This window comes from Acanthisitta chloris, unplaced genomic scaffold (genome assembly GCF_000695815.1).
Source record: "Acanthisitta chloris isolate BGI_N310 unplaced genomic scaffold, ASM69581v1 scaffold30125, whole genome shotgun sequence".
Classification (NCBI taxonomy): domain Eukaryota; kingdom Metazoa; phylum Chordata; class Aves; order Passeriformes; family Acanthisittidae; genus Acanthisitta; species Acanthisitta chloris.
Window position 1 is genome coordinate 19,486 of NW_008672612.1, and position 23,408 is coordinate 42,893.

The following is a 23,408-nucleotide window of genomic DNA, read 5'->3' on the forward strand; positions in this document are numbered from 1 at the left end:
TCTTTTAAAATGTAATCAGTAGAGAGTTTCTATTCCCTTTTTCTAAGCTGCACATCATCAGCTGGCAGTTGGGTTACTTCTACTTCTCTCAAACAGCTCAGACTACACAAACTGTAAAATTAGGTTTTGTTTAAAGAGTAAATATCCAGATATTTGCATATACCAAGCACACAGATCATTGTGAAAATTGCTCCATAAAATTCTTGCTGTATTCAGCTGTCTTTCTCTCTTTTTTTTTCTCTTATACAGGCGATATGGATTATGGTTTCGATTGCGGAAGTTAATAATCTGGTTGCTGGGAGTGTACATAGCAATCCCATTCCTAGTAAAACTTTGCCCTGCTATTCAGGCAAAGCTGGTCTTCCTAAACTTTGGTAAGTGACTCAGTCTGTTGGGGTAGGTGAGGGGAGAAGGGAAGGGGTCCCTTAGTCTTTCATTTGTCTGCCTTCATGTTCACCCTGCATGTGTACAGCTGTGAAATAAATGAACTTTCACAGGTTGTAAGTTCTTCAGACTGATTTGGAAAGCATTCTCTGTGGCCCTGCTGGTTGTTGTAGTATGTCTTTATGTAAGTATAGTGACCAAACTGAAGCCAACTTTCAGCCAGAAGGGTTTTCTTCAGGTAAACTGCAATATGTCAGATGCATTTTTCTGAAGGGTTCAACAAAGTTGCATGAATAGACAACAAGCAAGTGAAATTGAGTCCAGTAAATTGTTTTCCAGACTGTGAGTCTTAACCGAAATATTCTCCTAAAATGCTTCCAGGTGGAGACAGAAGAGACTGCTTCATGCAGATGGATTGAATGTTTCCCTTGTGTCTGTTTAGCCTTTGGATTTGGTCAAACTGGTGGTATAGTGGGTCTGGTGAGCTGATTCAGATCCCAGGTCACCCACGGAGGCCTGAGTGTCCACAGGATGGAAAATGATGGAACATTACTGTATGAGAGATACTTCTTTGCAATCTAAATTTGTCTTTCAACCTCACTTGTATTTTGTAGTAGTTTTGAAAAATATCTTCCTTTGATTGTAGGAGCTACAGGTTACTTCCATTTTCATCATCTTGCTTTCTCAGTGATGTTCATTTGCCCCTGCAGAGCTTTGTTAGGTCTTCCTGAAGTTCCTGCCTCTCTTTGTTCCCAAGTTACCAAAATAATTGCCCTGTAACACTTTCTTGTACTAATGTCACTGCAGTGTTGGTCCTGTTACTTCACAGAATGGCAGTCAGATTTTATTTGTGACGGTGCTGCCATTAAAAACAATTTGCCTTCATATAAAGTGCATTTTAACACATGCTCCTTTGGAACAGTGGTGTAGGGTTTGCTCTGCCATGTTTTTTTTAACCTTCTGGCTATAAATCACTACTCTTCAGCCATCTTGTTCTCCTCCTTTTGCATAGTTTGGGATTTGCTTCCAAAGCAGTAGCACAGAGCTTCAGGAGAAAGTGCTTCCACTTACTTCTTGAGGTAGTTAGAGATGAATTGATAGCTCTGCACCCACTGTTATCAACCAAACCAATGTCTGGATTTATTCCCTAGAACAGATTTTTATTCCAGTGTTGAGGAACACACCTAGTGCAGGTAGCTGGTGTGCGAACTGCGTGCAGTGCCCTGGGAGGGGGGAAATGGCTGGAACCCCTGGCAAGGGTCCATGAACTGGCACCAACTGTTTGTCTAACGAAGGGCCCAGGGACCTGTGGTGCCAGCTGGGGGTGGCTGGTCACCCAGAGGCTCTGCCAGGGGCAGGAGCCGGTGGACAGTGAGAGACCCCAGACTGAATATCACTATTGGAACAGGTGCACATTCTTCAGGGTTCAATATCCCAGGGACTCCTTTGTTGGGGATCCTTCCCTGGAGGCACCAGCTCAAGTTGTCATTATGTTGCTGCACCACGATTAAATTACTTAGAGGAACAAAACACGTGGGACTCTGCTATGGGAAACCTGAGACTGAGCTGGTGGGGGAATCTTGTCTGACTGCAAGTGTGGTGTGTGGTGGGAGCCAAGCAGGGCACCCATGGGTTTACTGGAGCCACCGCTGCAAAGGGGCTGTGGTGTCCCAGTAGTGAAAGTCTGCGGTGGTGTGAGTGTGACTGCCAGAGTGGTCCTAAGAGGTCAGACAGGAAAGATTCTTTAGCACCAGGTTATGAGATACATGGGCATATGGGTAGAGATCTCAATTTGTCTTCAGTGGAAATCTTCAGAAAAATGAGATTTCTAGAAACAAACTAGATCAGATTTAGTGTATCAGTATGATTAATAAATCATGTGATTTTTGTCATGTGATGTGTTGTGAATGATACCAAATAGCTCTGAAACTAGAAACACCCTTGATATGCTAAGTCTTCATGGGATGTATGACTCTATTACAGTGATGACAATCTGTTTGTCTGTGTGTGTAGAATAGATGTACTGTCTCAGTGTTATAAGCAATACATAAAAATTGCCTATGCTTCTATATTTTTTCTTGCTTTGATGTAAATGCTTTCCTGGCCTCTATCACTAACATTGGTATGTTCCTGTTCAAATCTTTGTAATACAAAATCTGGCAAAAAAGTCATAACAGATTAGGCAAATGGAAAAATAAAGGCACAGAGAAGTTGAATGATTTTCCTAGAGCACTGCTAGAAGTGACTTGTGTGCCTGGTCAGACCTTGACCACAGAACTTGTCCTCTTGGAGGATCCACTGCCCTTGTGAGAGCAGTGTTGAGTTCTGCAGTGACCCAACAGGTCTCTGGTAGCATGCATGTTTTGTCTGGGAGTCTTCCATATGCTTTTACATAAGAGCACACAGACTTACACAGGTGTAGATTTGCAGTCTGAGGGTCCAGACTCGTCAGGTTAACATCAGCTGTTGTCTGTTTCGCTGCCATGTTTCTGGGAAGTTTAATTATTTTTTGGGTGACAATGAGATTTGACTGCTGCCATTATCAGTGCTTCTTTTTCTGTCAATAGCACAAAAACTTGGGTATGTTAATTGTTATGCCACTAAATTTGCAGGAGACAGACTTCCTGGTTCTGCTGTTAGTGGGGCTCAGGTTTATGGGGAAAGCCTGACTCATTGACAGAAGAGAGTCCTTAAAACTGCTTGATGCTGTCAGTAGATCTCCGTAGCTTCTCTCTTTGTATCAAGTGCGTTAGAGGCTGACTAGAGAGGCCATAAGCATTTGTGATGAAAAAGGAAGCATTTAAGCCAAGTACATCCCCTTGTTTGGCAAGTTGCACAGTGTCTATAAGATGTAGCTTGTGATCCAAGCAATGGAAAATAGAATGCTGAAAACCCAGTGTTGCTGGTGTTGGGCTCATTGAATATAACAAACAATGAACAACTGTGTTCTATAATGTGGAGAATGTAAAACATTTGGAATAGTAAATTGAGGTGCAGTGAATTTGTGTTCAGGGATCCTGAAGGGATGAAGCTTCTGGTCTAATATGATCACTTTTAGGTGCTGCAGCATCTAGGAGATAGAGCAATTATTTGAGAGTCTCTGGAGAGTGGTCTGAATGAGCCTCTGAGAGTCTAAGGAACTGCACATCCTCTTCAAAGGCTTGATGGGGACAGTGTTTAACACCAAGTACCGTACTTGGAAAGGACAAGAGCGATATGGTGTCTGCCACTGTAATGCAGTGTCTCTTAGGTTGTTGTATTACAGAGGCTGAAAACCACGTCATCCTGAAACATTACAGGTCTGGGATGTGCCCTTTATCCCAGGGAGTTCATTCCATTAGTAACTTCCTTTACAGCTGCAATAGAAACAGTAGGTTTGCTAAGTCAGCTAACCCACCCTATAGAAGAAGCAGAGATTTATAGAGCAGACTGGACAGAGATGGTTAAATGTGTGTTAGAAGAAGCTTTGTATGTCTCCCCTACCTCCTTTTAATCTTAGTCGGCTCCCTTTTTTTTTGTGGTTGCTTGTGTCTTACCTTACTCTCTTTCCTGTTCATGTTTTAGTCACAACTGTAGCCAGTTTATCCTTTAACACCAAAAGAATAAGGTCTTCCCAGCACAGTGGAGCGTTTTGTGCAATTCTCCAGTGCCTTGGTTAAGGTTTTTTTGGAAAAAAATAAAGGTAAAAATTCAATTTAAAAGTTTTTTTTCTTGCCTCTCATTTCAGTGAGAGTCCCGTACTTCATTGACTTGAAAAGACCACAGGATCAAGGTTTAAACCACACCTGTAATTATTACCTGAAGCCAGAGGAGGATGTAACCATTGGAGTCTGGTAAGGAAGCCTGTTCTGTGCAGTATGTGCCATGCATCTTTATCCTTCTTTTTGTTCTCAGTTTTGCCTATCCAGTCTTTTTGCTGTACATGCTCTGACCTGTAGATGTTTGTGTTTTCCTCTGCCAAGTGACCAAGTGCACGTTGTAAAGCACGTAAGTCTCTAGAGCTCATCTGAGCTTGGATCAGTAATGCATGAAACACAGTCAGCTTGTGCATTCGGAGAAACTTCATAATTTGGAATCATAAAGGCATGGCTACAGAGATCTTGCCTCTACATCAGAGGAGGTGCAAGGAGTTAGATGTTTTGTCATTCAACTGCTGTTCATATTTTGTTTTGCAAAATAGATGTAGGGGAAGATAGGAAGACAGGATCAAAATGTTCAGAGTAGGAGGAAGAATGTTCAGTGTATAAAACATATGTAAGATTTGGAGAGTGGGTGAGAACGGAACACACAGTTTACACTATTAAAAAAATAAGTGGCAGTGTCAGAGCTCACTTGTCATTCTTTCTGCACACAGAAGATTTTCTGGTCCCAGGCAAGGGCAATTCATTCTAGCTCCTGGATCATGTCAGGTGTGGAGGGAAGGGAGTGTTCCTTAATAGTCAGGGGTGTTTGATCTGTAAGCTGTAGTATTTGGAATTTTCAGTTGTGTGTGTATAACTTCTATGTGTCCACTAATGCAGTGGAGATTTTCCCTTCACTTAAGAGTATATGACCTTTCCTAGTGCATTAAGACAGTTCCTGTATAAACTTGAAGACTTCAGTCTTTTCAGGGTAGTCTGATAAATAATGGTTTGTGTCTTCACTTGGACGATTAAAATTCTACCTGCTAAGCCATTGAGTAAGTTTATATTGCACTCTTGAGATTTGTATTTAGTTTCCCTTGTAAGCATACTGAGTATCTTTACTAAAGCAGAACTTGTAGCTTGTGATGGCAATTCAGAGTCTATGTCATTTGTCTTGGTATTATGAGAGGTTTTCACAAAAGCTTGGAACCTTATTTTTTAACAGAAGTGTGAGGTCTTGTGTTTGATACACTTCTGAAACAGTCCTCAGCCTGCTATGTTCATAAGCTTGGAAAAGTCTTGGGGCAGAACACAGTTATTGAGACTCATTACCCTCTCTCTCTCTCTCTCAGTGCCTGCTGGCTGCATGCATACAAGTAGAGTTTTTACGTTTTTCCCATGTGTTAGTTTGTCCTCTGAGGTTTGCATCTGGGAGGATGGTGTAGCAGGTGAAGCTTGCCTGTCTTTCAAGGTGAAAAGTGTGTTAGTACTTAAGTTAGTTCTGATAGCTGCAAGCTAGCCCTCTCAACAACTGAGATGGTTGTGGGCATGGAATTGCTTTCAGTGTTTGTCTTCTAGAATAATTATCCAGTTTAAATGCTTACCTTCAGTTCAGTCTGTCATGCCTCTTTCCATTCCACCAGCATTGAATTCTTTCTTGCAGGTCACCCAGTTACATTATCTACAGAAGAACAGCTGGGAGTTAAAAATTCGTGGCTTTTCTAGATTGTAGCTCTTTCAGCTGAAATGTTACACCTTCAAGAACCGTGTGTCTGAAAACAAAACACATGATCTCATCTGACTGAGCTCTTCCTTTTCCTCTGGCTGTGGTGTCCCTTACGCCTCTTACCTAACATTGTTTCCAACACTAATTGACTTTGATTATTCTGAACATCTGCTGACCTAGCAGTGAATCTTGTTTATGGTCTGTGTGTTGTGTAAGTATTTTAATTGAAGTAATTAAGTGCCATAAAAGCTGAGAAATTGAGATTCTTTCTCCAGAGCAGCAGGAAGTTCACTAATTGTACTTTGGAGTTGCCCGAAGGTCTGATGCCTTGCACAGCCTTGAGTTTTGACGGCAGTGATGGAGGTGAAAATGTAGAACTAACCCTAGCCACTGCCTTTTAAATTTGGCTTTTAAATTTTGTATCAGCTGATCATGGTGGTTTTATGAAAAGTGTGTGTGGAGTGTGTAATCTTGAGTTAATGAGTTGATCGGAATAACTCAGAATTCAAGACACTGAGTAGCAACAAGACAGTGTAAATCTTCCTTCTGTATACAGGCACACAGTCCCTGCAGTCCTATGGAAGAATGCCCGAGGGAAGGACCAGCTATGGTTTGAAGAGGCTCTGGGCTCCAGCCATCCTATAATCCTTTACCTGCATGGCAACGCTGGAACAAGGTGAGGCACGAAGCAGTGGCAGCTTTGTTTCATGCTGCATTTTCCTGGCCTGCAACAGCTTCAACACATTAAGAAAGATGGGGAAAAATTCTCAGGGCTTGTAGTGATAGGACAAGGGATAATGGTTTTAAATTAAAAGAGGGTTGATTTAGATTAGATATAAGGAAAACATTTTTTACAAATGACTGTGCTGAACCACTGGAACAGATCCCCCAGAGAGGTGGCAGATGCTTCATCCCTGGCAACACTCAAGGTCAGGTTGGACAGGGCTCTGAGCAACCTACTCTAGTTGAAGATGTCCCTGCTCGTTATGGGGGGAGTTGGACTAGATGATCTTTAAAGGTCCCTTCCAACCCAAACTATTCCGTGATCTAGCCGAAACAAAATCTAAAAGCAGTTTGGTGCTTCTCCCTTTAAAAGAAAGAAAGCATGTTTTATGAACTGATCCCTGTTTATTGCATGTGGGAATAGAGTTATTGCGATTACCAGAGATACTTAATTATGTCATTTACCTTGTACTCTCTACTAGAAGCCAAGAGACTGTGACACTTCCTAGATCAGGTAGGGAGAAGTACTACTACTCAGAAGAGTCATGTCTGAATCGAGACATGGGATAGTATTAGTGCTTCTGTATATGTGACTTTCATGCTTTAAATAAACTTTCCAGTTCCTTTTTTGAGTTTTTTTAGTAGCTAACACATTCTGAGGAAAGAAAATCAGAAGAAAAGAGGAAGGTCATGTGCTGATCTTGTTTCATTATTGCATACATACAGGATATTTGTCTGGAACGGGAGCATTTCTAAAATTTGTAATTTTATAGTTGACTGTGTATCAGCTGAAGTAGGTAGGTTAGTTTTCTCTACTTTGTTGCTGGATGCTAAATACCGTTAGCTCAGTGTGAAGCTTCCTGGATTTTTATCAGAATCATGTTCTTACTGCCACTTCTCCCCATGTTTGTGTTTTAGTTCTGTATTAAACATGGTTTTTTTCCTTACAAATATGCATCTTACATCATTCCTCCTCAGTTTTGAGTTCCCAGTATATGTTCTTTCGGAGCTGATGTCTGCTCATACATATCCTGCAAGAGCACAAACCCTGCAGAAAAACAAGTTCCATGATGTAAAGTAAGAAAACTGTTTTAGCTGTGCTGGTAGTGAAGGTTCACTATCCTCTGCATCACAAGAACATTGCCTTCTTTCACCTAAATTCCTGTCTTAGCAGAGCTCTCTTTGGTACCAGGGCATGGTGTGGAAGATGCTTGCTACAAGCAACGAAATGCATGAGCAGATGTTTTTTTTTGTAAATTGCTCTTGTCTTCTTGTGCTGGTGTATCACAAGGCTTAATCAAATTGTTGCATTATTTTTTGAATACTGCTCCACTTGTTGTCCTGCCTTTATTGGGTGTAGAAAATGATACTAATGGAAACTGTTCTGCAGCTTTATGGTGGTAATTTGGGATCAGTATCTCTGTTATGTTCATATTGATTATATTTACTTCTTGGCTTCCCCCAAGTGTTACTGAGATAATTACGGATCAATTGCATATTTCACATTTTGCTTTACACTGTGTACTGGAGAAGCTGCAGGTGTATTGGCTTTCCAATTTCAGCTTTAATATATGCTGCTGTATGTTTCTGCACTGCATATTCAGTCACTTGTCCAAGGGCTGCTTGACTGGTGAAAGCTGCATTAACCATAAGTAAAAGACCCCTCCTTGACTTTCTGGTATGCCTGAGTGATCTGGGGCTGAGGCAAAAATCTTATGTTTACTTGATCCTCATAGAAAAAATTCCTCTGTTACACTTTGAGGAAAGCATGAAAAGGCACCAACATGCGCATGTCAAAGGTGACTTTTCAAGCAAGGGGATCATTTTCTTTAGGCTTGTTTCATTCAAAATGACTTACAAGCAACCCCTTGACTTTTGCCCCTGTGTTTTAAACTTCATATGTTACTTTGTAGCACAGTTGGAGCTGACAGCTTTTGTCTGGCAAGTGCATAAGTTCTTCGAAGAAAATTTGGAAATTTGGCATTTTGGTTTAGAACCTGCACTGACGAAGTCAGTCACAGTATGAATGTTTTAGAGTTTTTATATGAGTGCAAGAGTAAATTTATTCTTACATCAATACTAGACTAAAGTTTAAGTGTGGGTTAGCCATGTTGTACATATATTTTAAGGTATGTAATGGCACATTCACATTCTTTTCTATTTTTTTGTCTGAATTTCAATTTACAGATGTATATATAAACCTCCCCATCACATTAAGCAGATTCTTCCCCTGAATTTATTTACAGTGTTCAGCTCTTGTGTTCAGGCTGTTTTGGGTGTATTACAGGCTTTGGAAAACGCAGATAGGAGGGTGGGTTGTAAAGTTCATCTTTACCTGCTGTGAGGTGAGATTTACAGGGAGAAGTTGACTTCAAAATTATGTCCTGCATAGCTCAGCAAAACCTTGCTGTCTCCTTGAGCAGTTGTGGTATTTATTATGTTTGACATGTTTGTGTTAAATTGCCTGAGGCAATTGGGGAAATCTGTTTCTGGAAACTTAAATGCTCACATGTGGTTGTTTTGTTTTGTGTTTTGTTCTTCTTTTTTCCTCCTCTTCTCTTCATGAATCACTTGCCAGAGGAGGGGATCACCGTGTAGAGCTTTACAAGGTAAGTGGCTCTGTGTGTTGTCCAAGTAGTTGCATTAACACATCAGATGCACACAGAGTTGAGAAGACTGCTCATACCAGCCCACTGCCAACAGGGACAGGTCTTGGGGCTCTCAGTCTCCTCTAGATATGAAGCCTGTATGGTAAAAGGGGTCTGTAAGCCCTGAGCATGCCTCCCCATATTCAGAAACATTTGGAAGGTCTTTTACTTGCTGTTGTTAACCACCAGCTCCAACTGAGCTAACCAAGTTCTTTGCCAGGGATACTTTTCACAACACAGTTTATTGGAAAAATCAAAAGTTTTATTTAGTTTACAGCCACAACTTGATTGATTAACTTAGTATATTAATTTAAGTTACATTTAAGAGTATTCAACCTGGATTTCTCCCTTTCTTGTGGCACAACGCTTTGGTGTGAGTGGTGCCATCTCAAGCGCAGAAGATTTTGTACAAAATCCAGTGAATTTCCCAGATGTAGCACTCTGGTGTATTATGTAAGAACAGAGAGCTTCAGTTGTTTTGGGTATTTTGTCTAATGACTTTTGTGATATTTTATTTATTTATTTTGGCTGAAATTTGCACACAATTTCTTGGTCTCATATCATCTGTTTCTAAAAGACCCATAATTATTTTTGCTGGCTCATTTCAGAGGGGTCTGAGTTTATGTTTTTTCTATGGATTTAGCCAGCATTTCCTTTTCTTTATATTTTGTGTTGGTGGTAGCTTTATTGCAATGCAGCTCTTTATACAAGATCCCCTGCTGCAAACTCTTTTAAATTCAGATTGCTTAGAAAATACTGTTTGGCACCCCCAAGGATGCAGGGGATATTTCATTTCCTTTGGAGAAAAAAGGACAAGCTAAGCTGCAGAAAGCTGGTTGAGGAGACTGTTGTGTGTGACGATCTATTTGGTCATTTTTCTGTGAACTAGTCTATGCTGTGATGCATTTTATGCTGGCCAAGACAGGCATAGGAATTGGTTTTGTTTTTGATGGAAAAGAGTAGCCATGCTTCAGAATCCTCAAAGACTCTGTGTGTTTCTGTGTGCACACATCTGGAGAACACAGTTTACCAAAACCTGAGGTTTCTGTTCCTGGGTCTTGTATTCTTTGCTTCTGAAAACATCCAGGCAAGTTGCTTAGTCTGTGGTTTTTGGTCATTCACATGTGAACACACACACAGGCCTACTGGAACCACTCCAGAAACTCCAGGTTTGTGGTTTTTTCCAGCAGAATGAAACAGGCTGGAATGCTGTCTTTTTTGCTGGTGCTTCTAATAGGCTGGAAGCAGCAGAGGAAACCATCTAGAAGAGGCTTAGAAGGGAAAGAATGAGATATCTCTGTCCTTTCTTTTCAAATGATTGATTCATGTGAGCAGCTTTTCTCAGCAGTGGCCCTGAGAACTGAGACTGTCACTGCTGCACAGCCTGTGCACTGCAAGGGTCAGAAATTGTTCCTGCCCAAGTCAATGTGTGTTTGAAGACAGTAAGTAGAAGCAGGAGCCATGAGGAAGCCCACAGGAGGAGCAGCAGTAGAGCAGTAACCAGATACACACTTGCTTTGAGGGCCTTGCATTCCTCCAGTCTGGACAAGTGTCCAGTTATTCTCTGCTCAGTCCTGGTTTCCAGATATCACAGCTAATGATGCATTCAAGGTCACTGTGTTATTCAGATTATTCAAGTTATTCATGCTTGAATAAGGCAACTCCAACAATTTCTAAAACTTAAAAGAATCCTATTCACCTAGCCACCTTGACTGTTAATGACAGACTACCATAAGCTGCTTCTGCAATTCATTCTTGTACATTGAAGCTTCAACAGTGGAACTTTTAATTGTTACTGTGCTGATGTGCTGGGGTGGTGGAGAGCTGATGCAGAGGTATTTCTGCCCACTGCATGAGGTTACCCAATTTTATAGCAGCACATGAAACAACACAGTAATAGGGATGTAAGTAATTACTATAAATAAAACATTTGGCATTACTACACTAAGCATCCTGTTGAGGGTCAAAGGAAATGCCTGTTGTCTGCAAAGCCAGTTGTAATCTTACCAGCTTCATCCGAGACTTTTTCTGAATTAATTTTAAGGGAAAAAACCCCAACAAAAAAATACTCCCCAAGAAAAGGCTAAAATGGAAGAGGCTGTTGGTGCAGAGCATGGGATCGGGATGCTTTCAGGGTTGTCGTTGGCTTCAGGCAGAGATCATAGAATAATACAATATCCTGAGTTGGAAGAGACCTATGAGGATCATATGGTCCAGCTCCTGGCCCTGCACAGGGCAACCCCAAGAATCACACCATGTACCTGAGAGCAATGTCCAAATGCTTCTTGAATTCTGTCAGGCTTGGTGCTGTGACCACTTCTCTGGGGAGACTGTTCCAGGTTCCAACCACCCTCTGGGTGAAGAACCTATTCTAAATATCCAGCCTAAACCTCCCCTGACACAGCTTCATGCCATTCCCTCAGGAGGGAGATCAGTGCCTGCCCCTCCGTTTGCCCTCATGAGGAAGCTGTAGACCACTATGAGGTCTCCCCTCAGTCTTCTCCAGGCTGAACAAATCAAGTGATCTCAGCCACTCCTCATATGGCTTCCCCTCTAGACCCTTCACCACCTCCTTCAGGATCCTTCTTACGTTGTGGTGCCCAAAACTGCCCACCAGACATGAGGTAAGGCCACATCAGCGCAGAGTAGGACAATCACCTTGACCAGCTGGTGATGCTGTGACTCATGCACCCCACAGCTTATTGTTAGCTGTCTATGTCCTTCACAAGCAGGAGCTGAATGTTGAAGGAGATTCATCCTTTTCTTGTGTGTCCACTGTGCGTGGCTTTGCATGTCTGCTTTCCTCTTAGGAAATGGGTGTTTGGCTGCTGCAGCTGCCCAATGCCAGGGTAGGAGAGAAAGTGCATATGCAGCAGAGCCATGCTCTAAGGGAGATGGTGCTGTTACTGTGCCACTCTGCATTGTGAAGGTGGCACCTCAGGTGGGCACATTAGAGTTCTGGCAGCTGCAATGATGGTAGTGACAGTTCCTGCTGCTTTTCCTGCTGCTTTTCCTGTTGTTTCCTGTTCCTCAACCTCCTCTCTTCCCAGGAAGAGAGAGGCACCTTTGAAGTGTAGGAGTTGGGCAGTGCCCAGGGATAGGCAGGTCCTCAGAGAAAAGAGCTCCTGCAAACGGTTTACCTGTATCTTGCCTGTGAGTTGAGTGGGTGCAGGAGTGAGATGTTCCATTGACTTCATCTGTTAGTAAAGGCATGAGATGACCATCATCATTCATCATTATCCCAGCTTTTTGTCCCTGCTTTCTGCTAGGGAGAGGAGAACTGGACACACTGGCTTTTGCCATGCTGGAAGCAGGTCTTGGTGGTCATGTAGCCAGCCAAAGTTTAGATGAGCATGGAGATTGCTGCTGACTGTGCCTGGAGGTATTTTGAGGGCATCCTCATCGCTTACATCTGTGAGAGGGCTGATGCTTTTGGCAGCTTACCAGGATAAGAGTTGGATTAATGTTGCAGTATCTCCTGGTCTCTGCCAGTTGCATTTGCTTTGTGCAGCCTTGCAGCTCCTGGCTCCCAGTGGCAAGAGGAGACTTTGACTGAGGGTGCATCTTGGCTATTCCTGTCCCTCTTCAGGAGACTCTGTGTTCTTTCCAGGCATGGCCACTGTCTCTGGTGCTTCCTTACTGCTTTTGGTCGTGTGGAGTGGCAGGGTTTGGGGGTAGGGCTGTGGTTGGAGCTTCAGGCTTGAATTGGGATTAAGGAAAGCTGGAGGTCACTCTGGTGGTCTTTAACAGGTATGAGATGCAGGTGTTGACTGGTGCAGGTCAGACTGATGGTCTGAGGAGGTAAATGTGGGTGAGAGCCAAGTACTGAAGGGCTGTTTGCCGGAAGACAAAGGGAGGAGAAGGTGAGAGTTTAGGTGCAAGGGGACAGAGCTGCCATGAGAACAGTGACCTGGGGTGAACAGTGGTGCTCGCCTGCTGCAGTGACTGAGCTCCCAGTGTGAGGTGGGTACTAGCCCTAACAGCAGAGGTGCGAAGTCTACATAAATATAAAATATAAGATGGAGGTCAAAAAGAATAAAAGGTTTCAATTGAAAATATAATCAATTAATTATTTGGTACTAATTATGTAGATGGAAGTCGGAGGAATAGTTGAATAATAAGGTCTCTAGTGAAACTGAGATGTGGTTGGCTTTGAAAATGAAGCATTAGTCCTTTGTGTGATTGCGATGGATGTGTTAAACTCGACATATTCTTTTTCTAGAGGAAATAGGGGATAGTAAAACATTGCTTTTAAATGTAACAGCTGCTCATTAAAAGTACATCTGTTTGCTACTGAGAGGTGATGCTTCCAATGCAGCCAACACATAACAACCATAGAGAAGACAGAAAACCTGTCAATAGGTTAAATAATTTTTAATGCTCTGGAAAAGACAAGATTGTATGTTATTATGTTAGCAGTAAAATCATTGTAAAGCTAAAAACTAAACTTTGCAGGAAGGAATTCTGTGTTCTGCATGTGCAGTCAGGGGGTCCAATATGGAAGCAAACATATAAAAATAGTATATAGTGATTCCATTGGAAACAGCTGTCCTGTATCACCTAATTTGATAATTAGTATATTACCTGATTATTCTGCTGGTTATGTAGGTTGCAGTGGTATTCTGCACTGTGGTGTTGTATATACAACATATGCCAGCATCGGAGACATGTGGTTAGTTATTTGTGAGAGGATGTTAAAGAAACAGTAACTTGTGAATGTATATCCTGGAGTGGAACTATGGCATATTTAATACCTATGCTGTAAAGGGCCTTTGCCTGGCACGTAGTATGGACATTGTCACCTCCAATGAAACCCCTTTGAAGGATTTAGAGCCAAAGAAAGAGGAATTGCTTGAAGAGACCTAAATAGCAAAAAACAAAAGGGCTTTGAGTGACTTTGAAGCTGTTGCAGTTGCATCTGCTCATATAAATTCCAAACAGCTTTTAGTGTGAAAATGTGAAAGTTGCCAACTTTCCTGAGCACGCCTCTTTCTTATGTTGTCATCTTTTTCCCATTATTTTTTTCTGTACTAGTGAGATCTGAACTTGTATCAGTGTTTGCTCAGGCTATTAAGATTTCAATTACATTAGAAACAGTGTTGGTTTTATATGATGGCATTATTTCCTCTTTAGAGTGTAGTGTAATACTAAGATTACTTTTTAAAATCATTTGTCATACATAGGCCATGAGAGCAACAACATACTAATTCTTTTGTGACGTTTTGTAGATTTTTATCTACCACAGAGCTGTTAGGTGGTTTGGAATGCTAGCATTCTTTTTACCAAGACACTTTTTCCAAGTAAGTTGATCTAACATTGAGTACTTTTACTTGCTTTTAACAGATTTTGTTAGAATTACTATTGGCTGTAACATAAATCTTCATATTAGAGCAATTGCATGTTTTGGATCTATACATTTAAGCCTTCCAAAATGGACTCCTGTATGCTGATGCCGAGAAAAGGCTGGAAAAGAACTACTCCCAGACTTGTATCTCTGAGGTAGCAGGTATTTGTTTATTCAGCGCTGGGCACAAGGGGCATCGCTCCACCAAACTTGTGCACTGAAGATAACACTTATCTGGTTTATATACATTAAAGAACTCATACATATTCATTATTTCCAGGAATAGGTGGTCATTATTACAATTAGTTCTTGGAAATCATTATCATTATTATCTCCTCCTTCGTCTCCTCCCACTTGGCATTAGTCCCATGGTCTCTGGTGGTTGTCCGGGGGTCGTCGGGAGGAAGGCCAGTGGTCTTCGTCAGCTTGACCTTTGAGTTTGGCACATACTACCAGGTCATGAGTCCAGCTGCATCTAGTTTTTCTTCCTTGTTTTACGCTCCCTAAGCTAAAATAATGCCCTAAGTTCTACCCTTTTCATGCTTAATAAACTGAAACAATTCCTTATTAATTAACCTTTTTCTTCTTGTTTATTCAGGTGCTCTCTACCTGACTATTCCCTATCCTACTCTTCGCTTTGACTATTCGATTCTTGTTATCAATGTTATGCTTATGTTTGTGCCAATTTGAGTGACATAAGTGGAGCACTTGTACTCTGCTTCACTGGGAAACACAAGTCTTTGTAGGAGAAACAGTAGAATATTTGCAGATCTTAAGGGCAAAGCTGTTAAAGGGAGAATCAACATCTTAGGTAGCCTGATATGACTTCCAGGAAACAAATGGAGTAATACCTGTGGGCAGAGATGATTAGTGTTTGGTAATCTCTATGCCTGCTACGCTGAAAAGCTGTAAGTTGATGCTTTAATGTGTCAATAATGTTATAAATTGGATCCCTGCACTTTGGCTCTGATGGAAGAGCATGGCGGGTGTGCAAGTCTCTGATGGGTTTCTGCATGTTTCTCTACCCTTCAGGTTCTCAGCTCCCTCGGGTATCATGTGGTGACGTTTGACTATCGAGGTATGTGGACTTCTTTCATTATGAAACACTTTTAGTTGTTTCTTTCTGTAGAATCAACCTAGAGTTCACTTTTCTTTATTTTTTTTTTTAATTTGATCTCAGGGAAACTAGTTTTATAAACACTTGCTGCCAGCTTATTAGATGTGGTTAATGCTTCTTTTTTCCCCTCATGGGTATTCAAAGAATCTATAGAAATTTTTTCCCAGTGCATTTGTGTGTAGCACTTCGTTCTGATATCCAGCTTGCTGGACTCTGGCTTCTGTCTGCCCTCAATGCACAGGCCTTGTTGATTTGGGAGCTAAGGAGCAGAGAGTGACCTGGGCACATAGACTGTCACAGCATCCACTTAAGGCACCCTCCAGGTGCATAAGTGGAAACTAGTAAGCTTGCCTAGATATAGTCCTTAGGATATGTTCTAGTTGAGTTTACTGAGGTCACACAGGGAGCTGAACTTGCACTTACTTCCTTTTAAAAGCTGCTAGGTGAGATAAGACACGGAATAAATGATTGGCTAACAATTGGTAACACACTTACCAGAAGCCATGGCTGTTTTGCAACTCTGTGCCACCACCAGCTGTCAGGCATCTGCTGTTCTTTTCTTACCTTCTTAGTATTTAAGCCATGACTGCAGTGTAATGCCACTGGAGATACAGGAAAGAAATTATTCATTGCATTTTTATCAAGAAGGCATCGGTGAGAGGTTTGTTTGTAGGAGTTTGCCCTGTTTATCAGTACTACTGGCAGCTGCTTATTAGGTATCAGAAGTGATGTGGGGTGCTGGGTGCTTAGCATACGATGCGCAGCAATAGTGAGAGAGCCAAAACAGTCAGGAGGGTGGAAAATTGCTTGAGGGCACTGATCGAACAACATGGACAAACTGACCTTGCAATAGCTTTGTGAAGGGTTTGGATTATGGCCCTGAGCATCCAATTCCTGTATGGTTAGACTGCATTTACAAACTGGTTACACGCATGCAAAAGCAGGAAGGTTTGGGAGCTGGGCTGTAGCAGGTGGTGGGTGCAAGAACACTGTTGTAGCAATGTTTGAGATCCATTCCTTGTTTTTATTGTCGACTAAATTCACAGAAACTCTTTGGCAGCCAGCAGTTAGCTTGATTGAATGACTGCAGATCCATCAGGGCTTTCAGCCCCAAACTGTAGAGGTACACAGTGAAATGAACCGAAACTGCCCATGTCCCTTTGCAGTTGCAGATGGGCTTCATGAGAAGAGCTGTCTGGCTTTGCTGACCAATTTGTGGGATTCTTAGCAGGACTATGTGTTTGCAGGCTGGGGTGATTCAATAGGAAGTCCATCAGAGAGGGGAATGACCTACGATGCACTTCATGTCTTTGACTGGATAAAAGCAAGAAGCGGAGACAACTCTGTCTATATATGGGGACACTCGCTGGGCACAGGGTAAGCATCTAATCTCAGTGGAATTTAGCAGCTTCTGGAAAACATTAAAGACTGACCTTGAATGAAGGTGCTGTTTGCTGTAATCCCCATGGTGGCTTGGCAACTGTGGCATAATTTCTGCAGGGTACCCTTCTCTTTGCACTCTACAGAGTGAGAAGGGCTACAGTGAATGACTATGCAGCAATTTATATTGACCCTTCATTACCCAAAGGGTTACAGTGGAAAAGACACTTAGAATAATAGAATGCAGATTAACCAAAGGGAGATAAAGGGAGACTGCACTGACCTCTTCCTGTGGTGAACCTGTCTGATGTCCTTCAGAGCAGAACATCAGACTTCTCTGGTGCTCTGAAAGCATTCCTCTCAGACCAGTCACACATGCATGTGACTTGTCCTTACAAAAGGTTTTTCTTCTGTCCTGGTAAACATGTTGTGTGTTATCAGTACTACACTGCTGGCCACTTGTGACATTTACCTGGTCATGCCTGGCATGGGAAGTGTACCAAGTGTCAAGTGCCTTTGCCTGTATGTTTTTAACTTTTTTTTCCTGCTTCCTCCCTTGCCTGCTGTCTGGAGGTAAGTTGTTTTCAGCCAGCAGCATGAGCTCTTACCTCCTTGATTTGCAGAGGAGCAGGGATCAAACACAAGAGTTACCTTTGAACTGAGTTGCATGTAGATAACCTGTGAGACCACAAGAGCTTGCCTCACTGTGCAACAGATGTGTTGCTGGGACAGGGAGGTATTTCAGCATATCACCTCTTCATTGCTGTGACACTAAACACCCTTCTGTGTTTAAGAGAAGGCAAAGGCTTTTCCTTTGTTATTCCTTCTAATTTTTTTTCCCTGTTCAAGATCCCTTTATGGGTCAGAGCATGCTTGTGGCATTTCCGAATGCACTGCAATCAGAGTGTCCTGGGACTGTGGTCCCCAGCTGAATACTCTGATGACCATAGCCAGTCTGGGGTTTAAGGTTTTTGCAATGTGCTGTGCTTGGAGGATTTGTCAGCTTTGGAAATCTCTGTCCCATTAGGGTGATGCTTGCTGCTTTCTGTCCCAGCTGTGGAAACTCTTTGCAGTGTAGCCCTGGGACCTTGTGTTCCAGCTGCCTGGAACAGAGCACCCCTCTGCCCATAACCCTGCTTTCCCCTTTTCTTGCTCAGCCCTTGTGGTCTGGGAGTAAGAGGCTGTGTCACACAGCTGTGGATATGCTGGGAGCCTGAGAGCCACCTGCAAGGAAGTCCATCCAAGTGGCTGCATGGTGTGCCGCTTCCATGGAGTTTTTCACTTACTGAAGTGCAGGTGCCTGATGTCATTGGAGACAGTTGGGTGTGGAAAGCCAGTGGAAATGCAAGTCACTGCAGGCTGGCTATGTGCGGGGTCGACATTATAGCAGTTGATTTGTACCTTTGCCAGCTACTGCTTCTTGAGCCTGGTGCTTTGCAGAGAGCCTGTGCCAATTAAATGCTCATTGGTCTTCTTTCCAGGGTTGCAACAAACCTAGTGAGGCGCCTTTGCGAGAGAGGTAAGTCTGGTAGGTGGATGCTCTCCCCACCCAGCCCAAGGCCCTGCTGGTATCTCAGGTTGCCACATATGTTTGTGATTGTGACAAAGCTGTCCTTGGCACACTGTGGTGGCAGCTGCTCTCATAAGGCAGACCCTGACCTTGCTGGCTATCTGCACCCCTGCATTTCAGCACATTGCCTTCGGCTTTTCAGAAACACCCCCGGATGCCCTGATACTGGAGTCTCCGTTCACCAACATAAGGGAGGAGGCGCGAAGTCACCCCTTTTCTGTGGCAAGTACACAGCAACTCTCACACTAGTGGGGTGTAATTGTGTCCTTAGAAATTAACCTTCAGACGTGCTGTAGCTTGGCTAACTGCATGACTTGAGGGGCAACAGTGATGTTTATAAACATCAGGGATAAAGAGTTACACTTAAGACAGGTCCTAGGAACACTGGTACAATAAGCCGTACCAGAAGCATGTATGGAGCTTGCTGAAAAAAAAACAGAAATTGGGATCAGAAAGGGCAGTAAATGTAAGGAGGTGTAAAACAGATTATGCTCTCAGCAATGGACAGCTCACTCTTCTTGTGTTGCAGCTTCTCTGTTGCAGTAGGCTATTTTGTGGGCTGTGGGCAAAGCAGTGACAAAGCTGGGTTTCTCTTAGTCGCTACCCCATCCAAGTGGCCCCTTTGTGCTTGTGTGGTTTCCGTGGTGAGTTCACTCTGATGTGGCCACCTCTTCATGTGGCAAGGGTGTGAGTTGGCTCTGAACTTGAGCAGACACCCAGTCCCAGGGGTCAGATGCAGCCATGCTGGTGAGGTGCCCTGGGATAAAGCTCTCTTCCAGGAAGACTCTTGCCAACAGCAGCATGATACCTAGAGACCATGACCATGCAAGCACCCAGAGAGCCTCCTCCTGAGCAGGCTGGTAAGATGGGCCTGAAACAGGAGGGAACATGGGCCATCTCACTGCTGAGAGTGCTGTCAGCAGCCAAAGGATGGCAGTGGCCTGCCTTGTTACTGCTGTTTGTATAACTGTCCTGGCTGTGCCTGCCACTAATGCACATTTTTCCTCTCAGATATACAGATACTTCCCTGGGTTTGACTGGTTCTTCCTTGACCCCATCACAACAAGTGGAATTAAATTTGCAAACGATGAGAAGTGAGTTCCCTGTTTGCTGGGATTTCAGCTGGGGCTACAGTGAGCCATTGCAAACATCATGGAGGATAGATGTCAGGCTGCACTCTGGCTTTTTTTGTTCTTCTCTTTGTGTTTTGGGGTGCTTTTTTTTCTATTGCAGCATTACACTTGCCAAAGTGATTTAAATTACTATTGCAGCCCTGAGAGCAACACAGCTTTGCCCTGTGGGGCTCTTTTTTAATTGTTCTTAATAAGGACAGGTGCAACAGAGCACAGAGACTACTCAGGGACATGCTGATTTGGTCCATGTGATTTATGCTTTTCAAGTGTATGCTACAGGCTGAGCAGTAGCATTGGAACATGGAAGGTTTGGGAGGATTTCTTTGCTGTGCATTTGCATGTCACCTTGCCTTTAATTATGTTGTCTCTTTTCACCGAGTCTTTCATTGAAGAGCCTGAGCATTTGTGAGTTTCCAGCAGTGAAACCCCTAGACCTTGGGGAATGATGCTTTACAGTGGGATGAACCACTTTTCTCTGGTCTAAGCAGCAGATGGTTTTTATGAGGATACCTTTCACTAGTAAATTTTCTATAGATCAAATGAATGGTGCCCAGATAATAGTGTTTTGAATCACAGTTAATAATCCACAGGACGTGTTTGTCATTACAGCTTTTCTTAAAAATGCATGTGTTGGTGTTAGAGAACAGTGGGATTCCTCTGAGCCTTTGTGATGTTGTCTTTTTTACAGTGTGAAATACATTTCCTGCTCCCTGCTGATCCTTCATGCTGAAGATGATCCAGTGGTACCATTTCATCTGGGAAAAAAGGTACACATGTGGCTCTGCAAACTCAGTTGGTGGGAGGAATTGGTATGGATAGAATGATATCCCAGCCAGGCAAGAAGTCAGCAATAGGAAGGTGTATGTAGAAACACATAGCCCAAGAGGACTGTAGGTTCTGTGGTGTTGAAGGTGGCAAATCAATAGTGAAATGGAGCTATAGCTATTGAAGCTGGTCAAGCCAGGGCCTGAGAGGGGTGTGAGTTTGGCAGAGGGAGGTGGTTAGGAGCATCACATGTCCCTCACCTGCCTCCCCTTGGATTTAGCTTTACAACATTGCTGCGACGTCGCGGAGTTTCCGAGACTACAAGGTGCAGTTTGTTCCGTTCCACACAGACCTCGGCTACCGGCACAAGTACATCTACAGGAGTCCAGAGCTACCTCGAATACTGCGGTAACAGCCTGGCTAACTGCGGGGCTGGGGCTTGGGGCTTACCATGCCATGCTCACCCAGGAGCAAGAGATGTGTATGGGGCAGCTGGACACCCTCTAGTCTCCAGAGTGGGTGAGATCCTGGGGCTGGCATAGCACAGAGTCAGAGCTCCCCACCTCCTTGCAAAGCAGGTTTTGGGTAGGGAAGCCACAGAAATCTGGGAGCACTTCTCTCTGGCTCAGCTCTGCTGTGAGCTGGATGCTCTGTGGAGGAGTTGTTTGTAGAGCAGTTGCTTCTGCTTGGCTCTTTTAGTGGGAGCCACTGATGGGTGTGAGAGCAAAGCTTGGTGCTGTTCTATATTGCTGCAAATGCTTGAGCCATAGTATTTGCCAGGGGAATGGGAAGACCTGCAGTGTGAAGCATGCATCAGAGTATAGGAGAGCTGAGTGTCACTGCTGTGTCATTTCTTTTCCTAGGGAATTCCTGGGAAAATCTGAACATGAGCATCATCACTGAAGACTGGCTGCTCGTCAGTACAGAGATTTTCTTTTCTTCCTCTCTCTCTTTTTTTTCTCCCCATTCCCTGTGGGTCAGTCTGCCGTTCTTTTATCCCTGGCACTAGAGGAGGTCAGGGATTCCCACTCTCGTCCTGATATGTACCCTTGGCAACTCCAGCTTCTGGCATCAGCATCTGTGACAGTAGAAGAAAGAAGTTGTTGGCTTCTTTAGTGTGGATGGATGGGTGATAACAGCCCAGGAGCCAGTATCAAACCAGTGAAAAATGTAAGCATAACGAAGTCTGGCCAATCCAGTATGGTACCACTGAGGACAGATGTTTCTAGGACACTGTGTCATGACCAAGGATGTTTCTTTCAGTTTTAATCACAGCTGCTGTTTTGGATTATGTAGAGATTCATTTGTAGGCAAATGGCTATTGCCAAATCTCCATACCACAGTTGTCTTGCTTGAGTTTGAGGTGTTCTCTTTCTAGAAAATCCATGTTTTGCCTTTCCTTTTTGGTAAGTGGCTGTAATTATGAATACATGGAAGATCCAGGTAGTGAGAGATATTTTTCTTTAGCTCTTCAGTCACAATGTGTTGCAAGTGTTGGGGTAATTGCACACATTTGGAAATAAAATGAAAGATTATTTTTTTTGTTCTTCATTTTGAAACATCTGTTTAATGGGAAAGGCTAGTGCCCTTTTATCTTTCCTATACCCTCTTTCATCTGAATATCATTCCTCTCCCATTCCTGTTATCCTCTGTGGGCCTCCTCCCCTTCTTCACATGCACCTTGTATTAGGATTGAAATCACCTATGTATATAAACTGCAAACTTGGGTGTTTAAGCCAGAAAAGTGTAAGATTACTTTTTTTATTATCTCCCCCTTCCATATGCAAGGTGTGCCCAGGTTCTGGGAACAGATGTCTTCTGTTCCCCTGTACACACCCAGACAGCTACATGCTTTCTTTTGATGGGAAGGGCAAGTTGATTTTTTTTACCCTGAACTACTTTTTAGCTCCTTAGGTCAGGTTTTCCTGTTCCTGGTGGCCATGCTGTTCCACTCTAGTAAAAAAGAAGCAGTGGTATGCAGTTCTTAACGCAAAAATAAGTCTGGGGTGCACTCCCCACCTCCCCCTCCCCCTCCCTTCTGTGCACTTCCAGTAGCACATCTCCGCCCCTCTGATAGCCATGGCTGAAGCACATTGTCCAGGGGGCAGAAGTAGAAATGAGCCTTTCCATAGGGATGTCTTCTGGGGATGCCCTTGCTGTGCTCGGGGCTAGAACAGGGACTGGTTTATGCTACTGATGAGCTCTGCACTGACTTTGTGGGGTCTGGCTGGGGTCTGGCCCTGCCCCCCATCAGTCTATACAGACAGTACTAGGTGCTGTAGGTTTAGTCACTAGTGCTCAGAGTGGATTGTGCTGCCTCAAGGGTCTGTTCAGGGGTGTACAGCATAGTATAAACTGCTCAGCATGCATCCGAGTTATATCTGCAGGCTCATACTAGTTGCAAAGCAGACAGTAGCTTATTCTTGTACCAAGACTGTTCTGCCATTAGCGTGGTTGTCCCTGAAGTTTCTGACCCATGATACTCATAAGCTAGCTGTGCCACTTAAATAAAAGTGCATCAAACGTAATTTATTGCACTGACAGAAGAGAAACACTTACCTGGCTCTGGAGAGTAACATACACATTCCAGTTAGCACTGCTGCTGACAGCTGGCTTGGGGCAAAGCGCAGCCTAAGCCAGGGCCTGGCTGGCTGCCCTCCTCCTGTGGGACAGAGCTGGGAGTCCAGCACATGGACTGCTGGTGTTGGTGATCCCAACACTGCCATTCCTGTTAGTAGGCCAGTGATATGCTTGGAAATTTAAACTGAAATGTTTATCTAAAAGTGGTGTAGCTTTAATAAAGGCATTGACTGCTGATCACTTCAGCTTTACCAGTTTTACCTGGCAGTTTCTGGGACCTTTTTCCCTGTTGGGCATGTAAGCTGGGTGTGTGGCAGGGCTGCAGTAGGGTTGTGTGTGGGAATGTGAGCTTGCAGCTGGGACTGGGCAAATCTTTGTGGCTGTTGCCAACTCTGGGGTAGTGGCTCTCCTGGAG

General features: G+C 43.4%; 1 protein-coding gene across 1 annotated transcript in view; it reads left to right on the top strand.

Moving 5' to 3' along the window:
* Positions 1-21,950, top strand: part of ABHD12 (abhydrolase domain containing 12) — a 23,244-nt gene extending 1,294 nt beyond the window's left edge. The window contains 12 exon segments of the mRNA XM_009074591.1: positions 250-374; positions 4,112-4,217; positions 6,290-6,409; positions 9,035-9,065; positions 15,481-15,526; positions 16,813-16,942; positions 18,427-18,464; positions 18,658-18,737; positions 19,527-19,609; positions 20,337-20,415; positions 20,694-20,821; positions 21,277-21,950. Of these exon segments, the coding sequence (XP_009072839.1) occupies positions 250-374; positions 4,112-4,217; positions 6,290-6,409; positions 9,035-9,065; positions 15,481-15,526; positions 16,813-16,942; positions 18,427-18,464; positions 18,658-18,737; positions 19,527-19,609; positions 20,337-20,415; positions 20,694-20,821; positions 21,277-21,316 (1,006 nt within the window). The 3' untranslated portion in view covers positions 21,317-21,950.
* Positions 21,951-23,408: the final 1,458 nt, after the last annotated feature.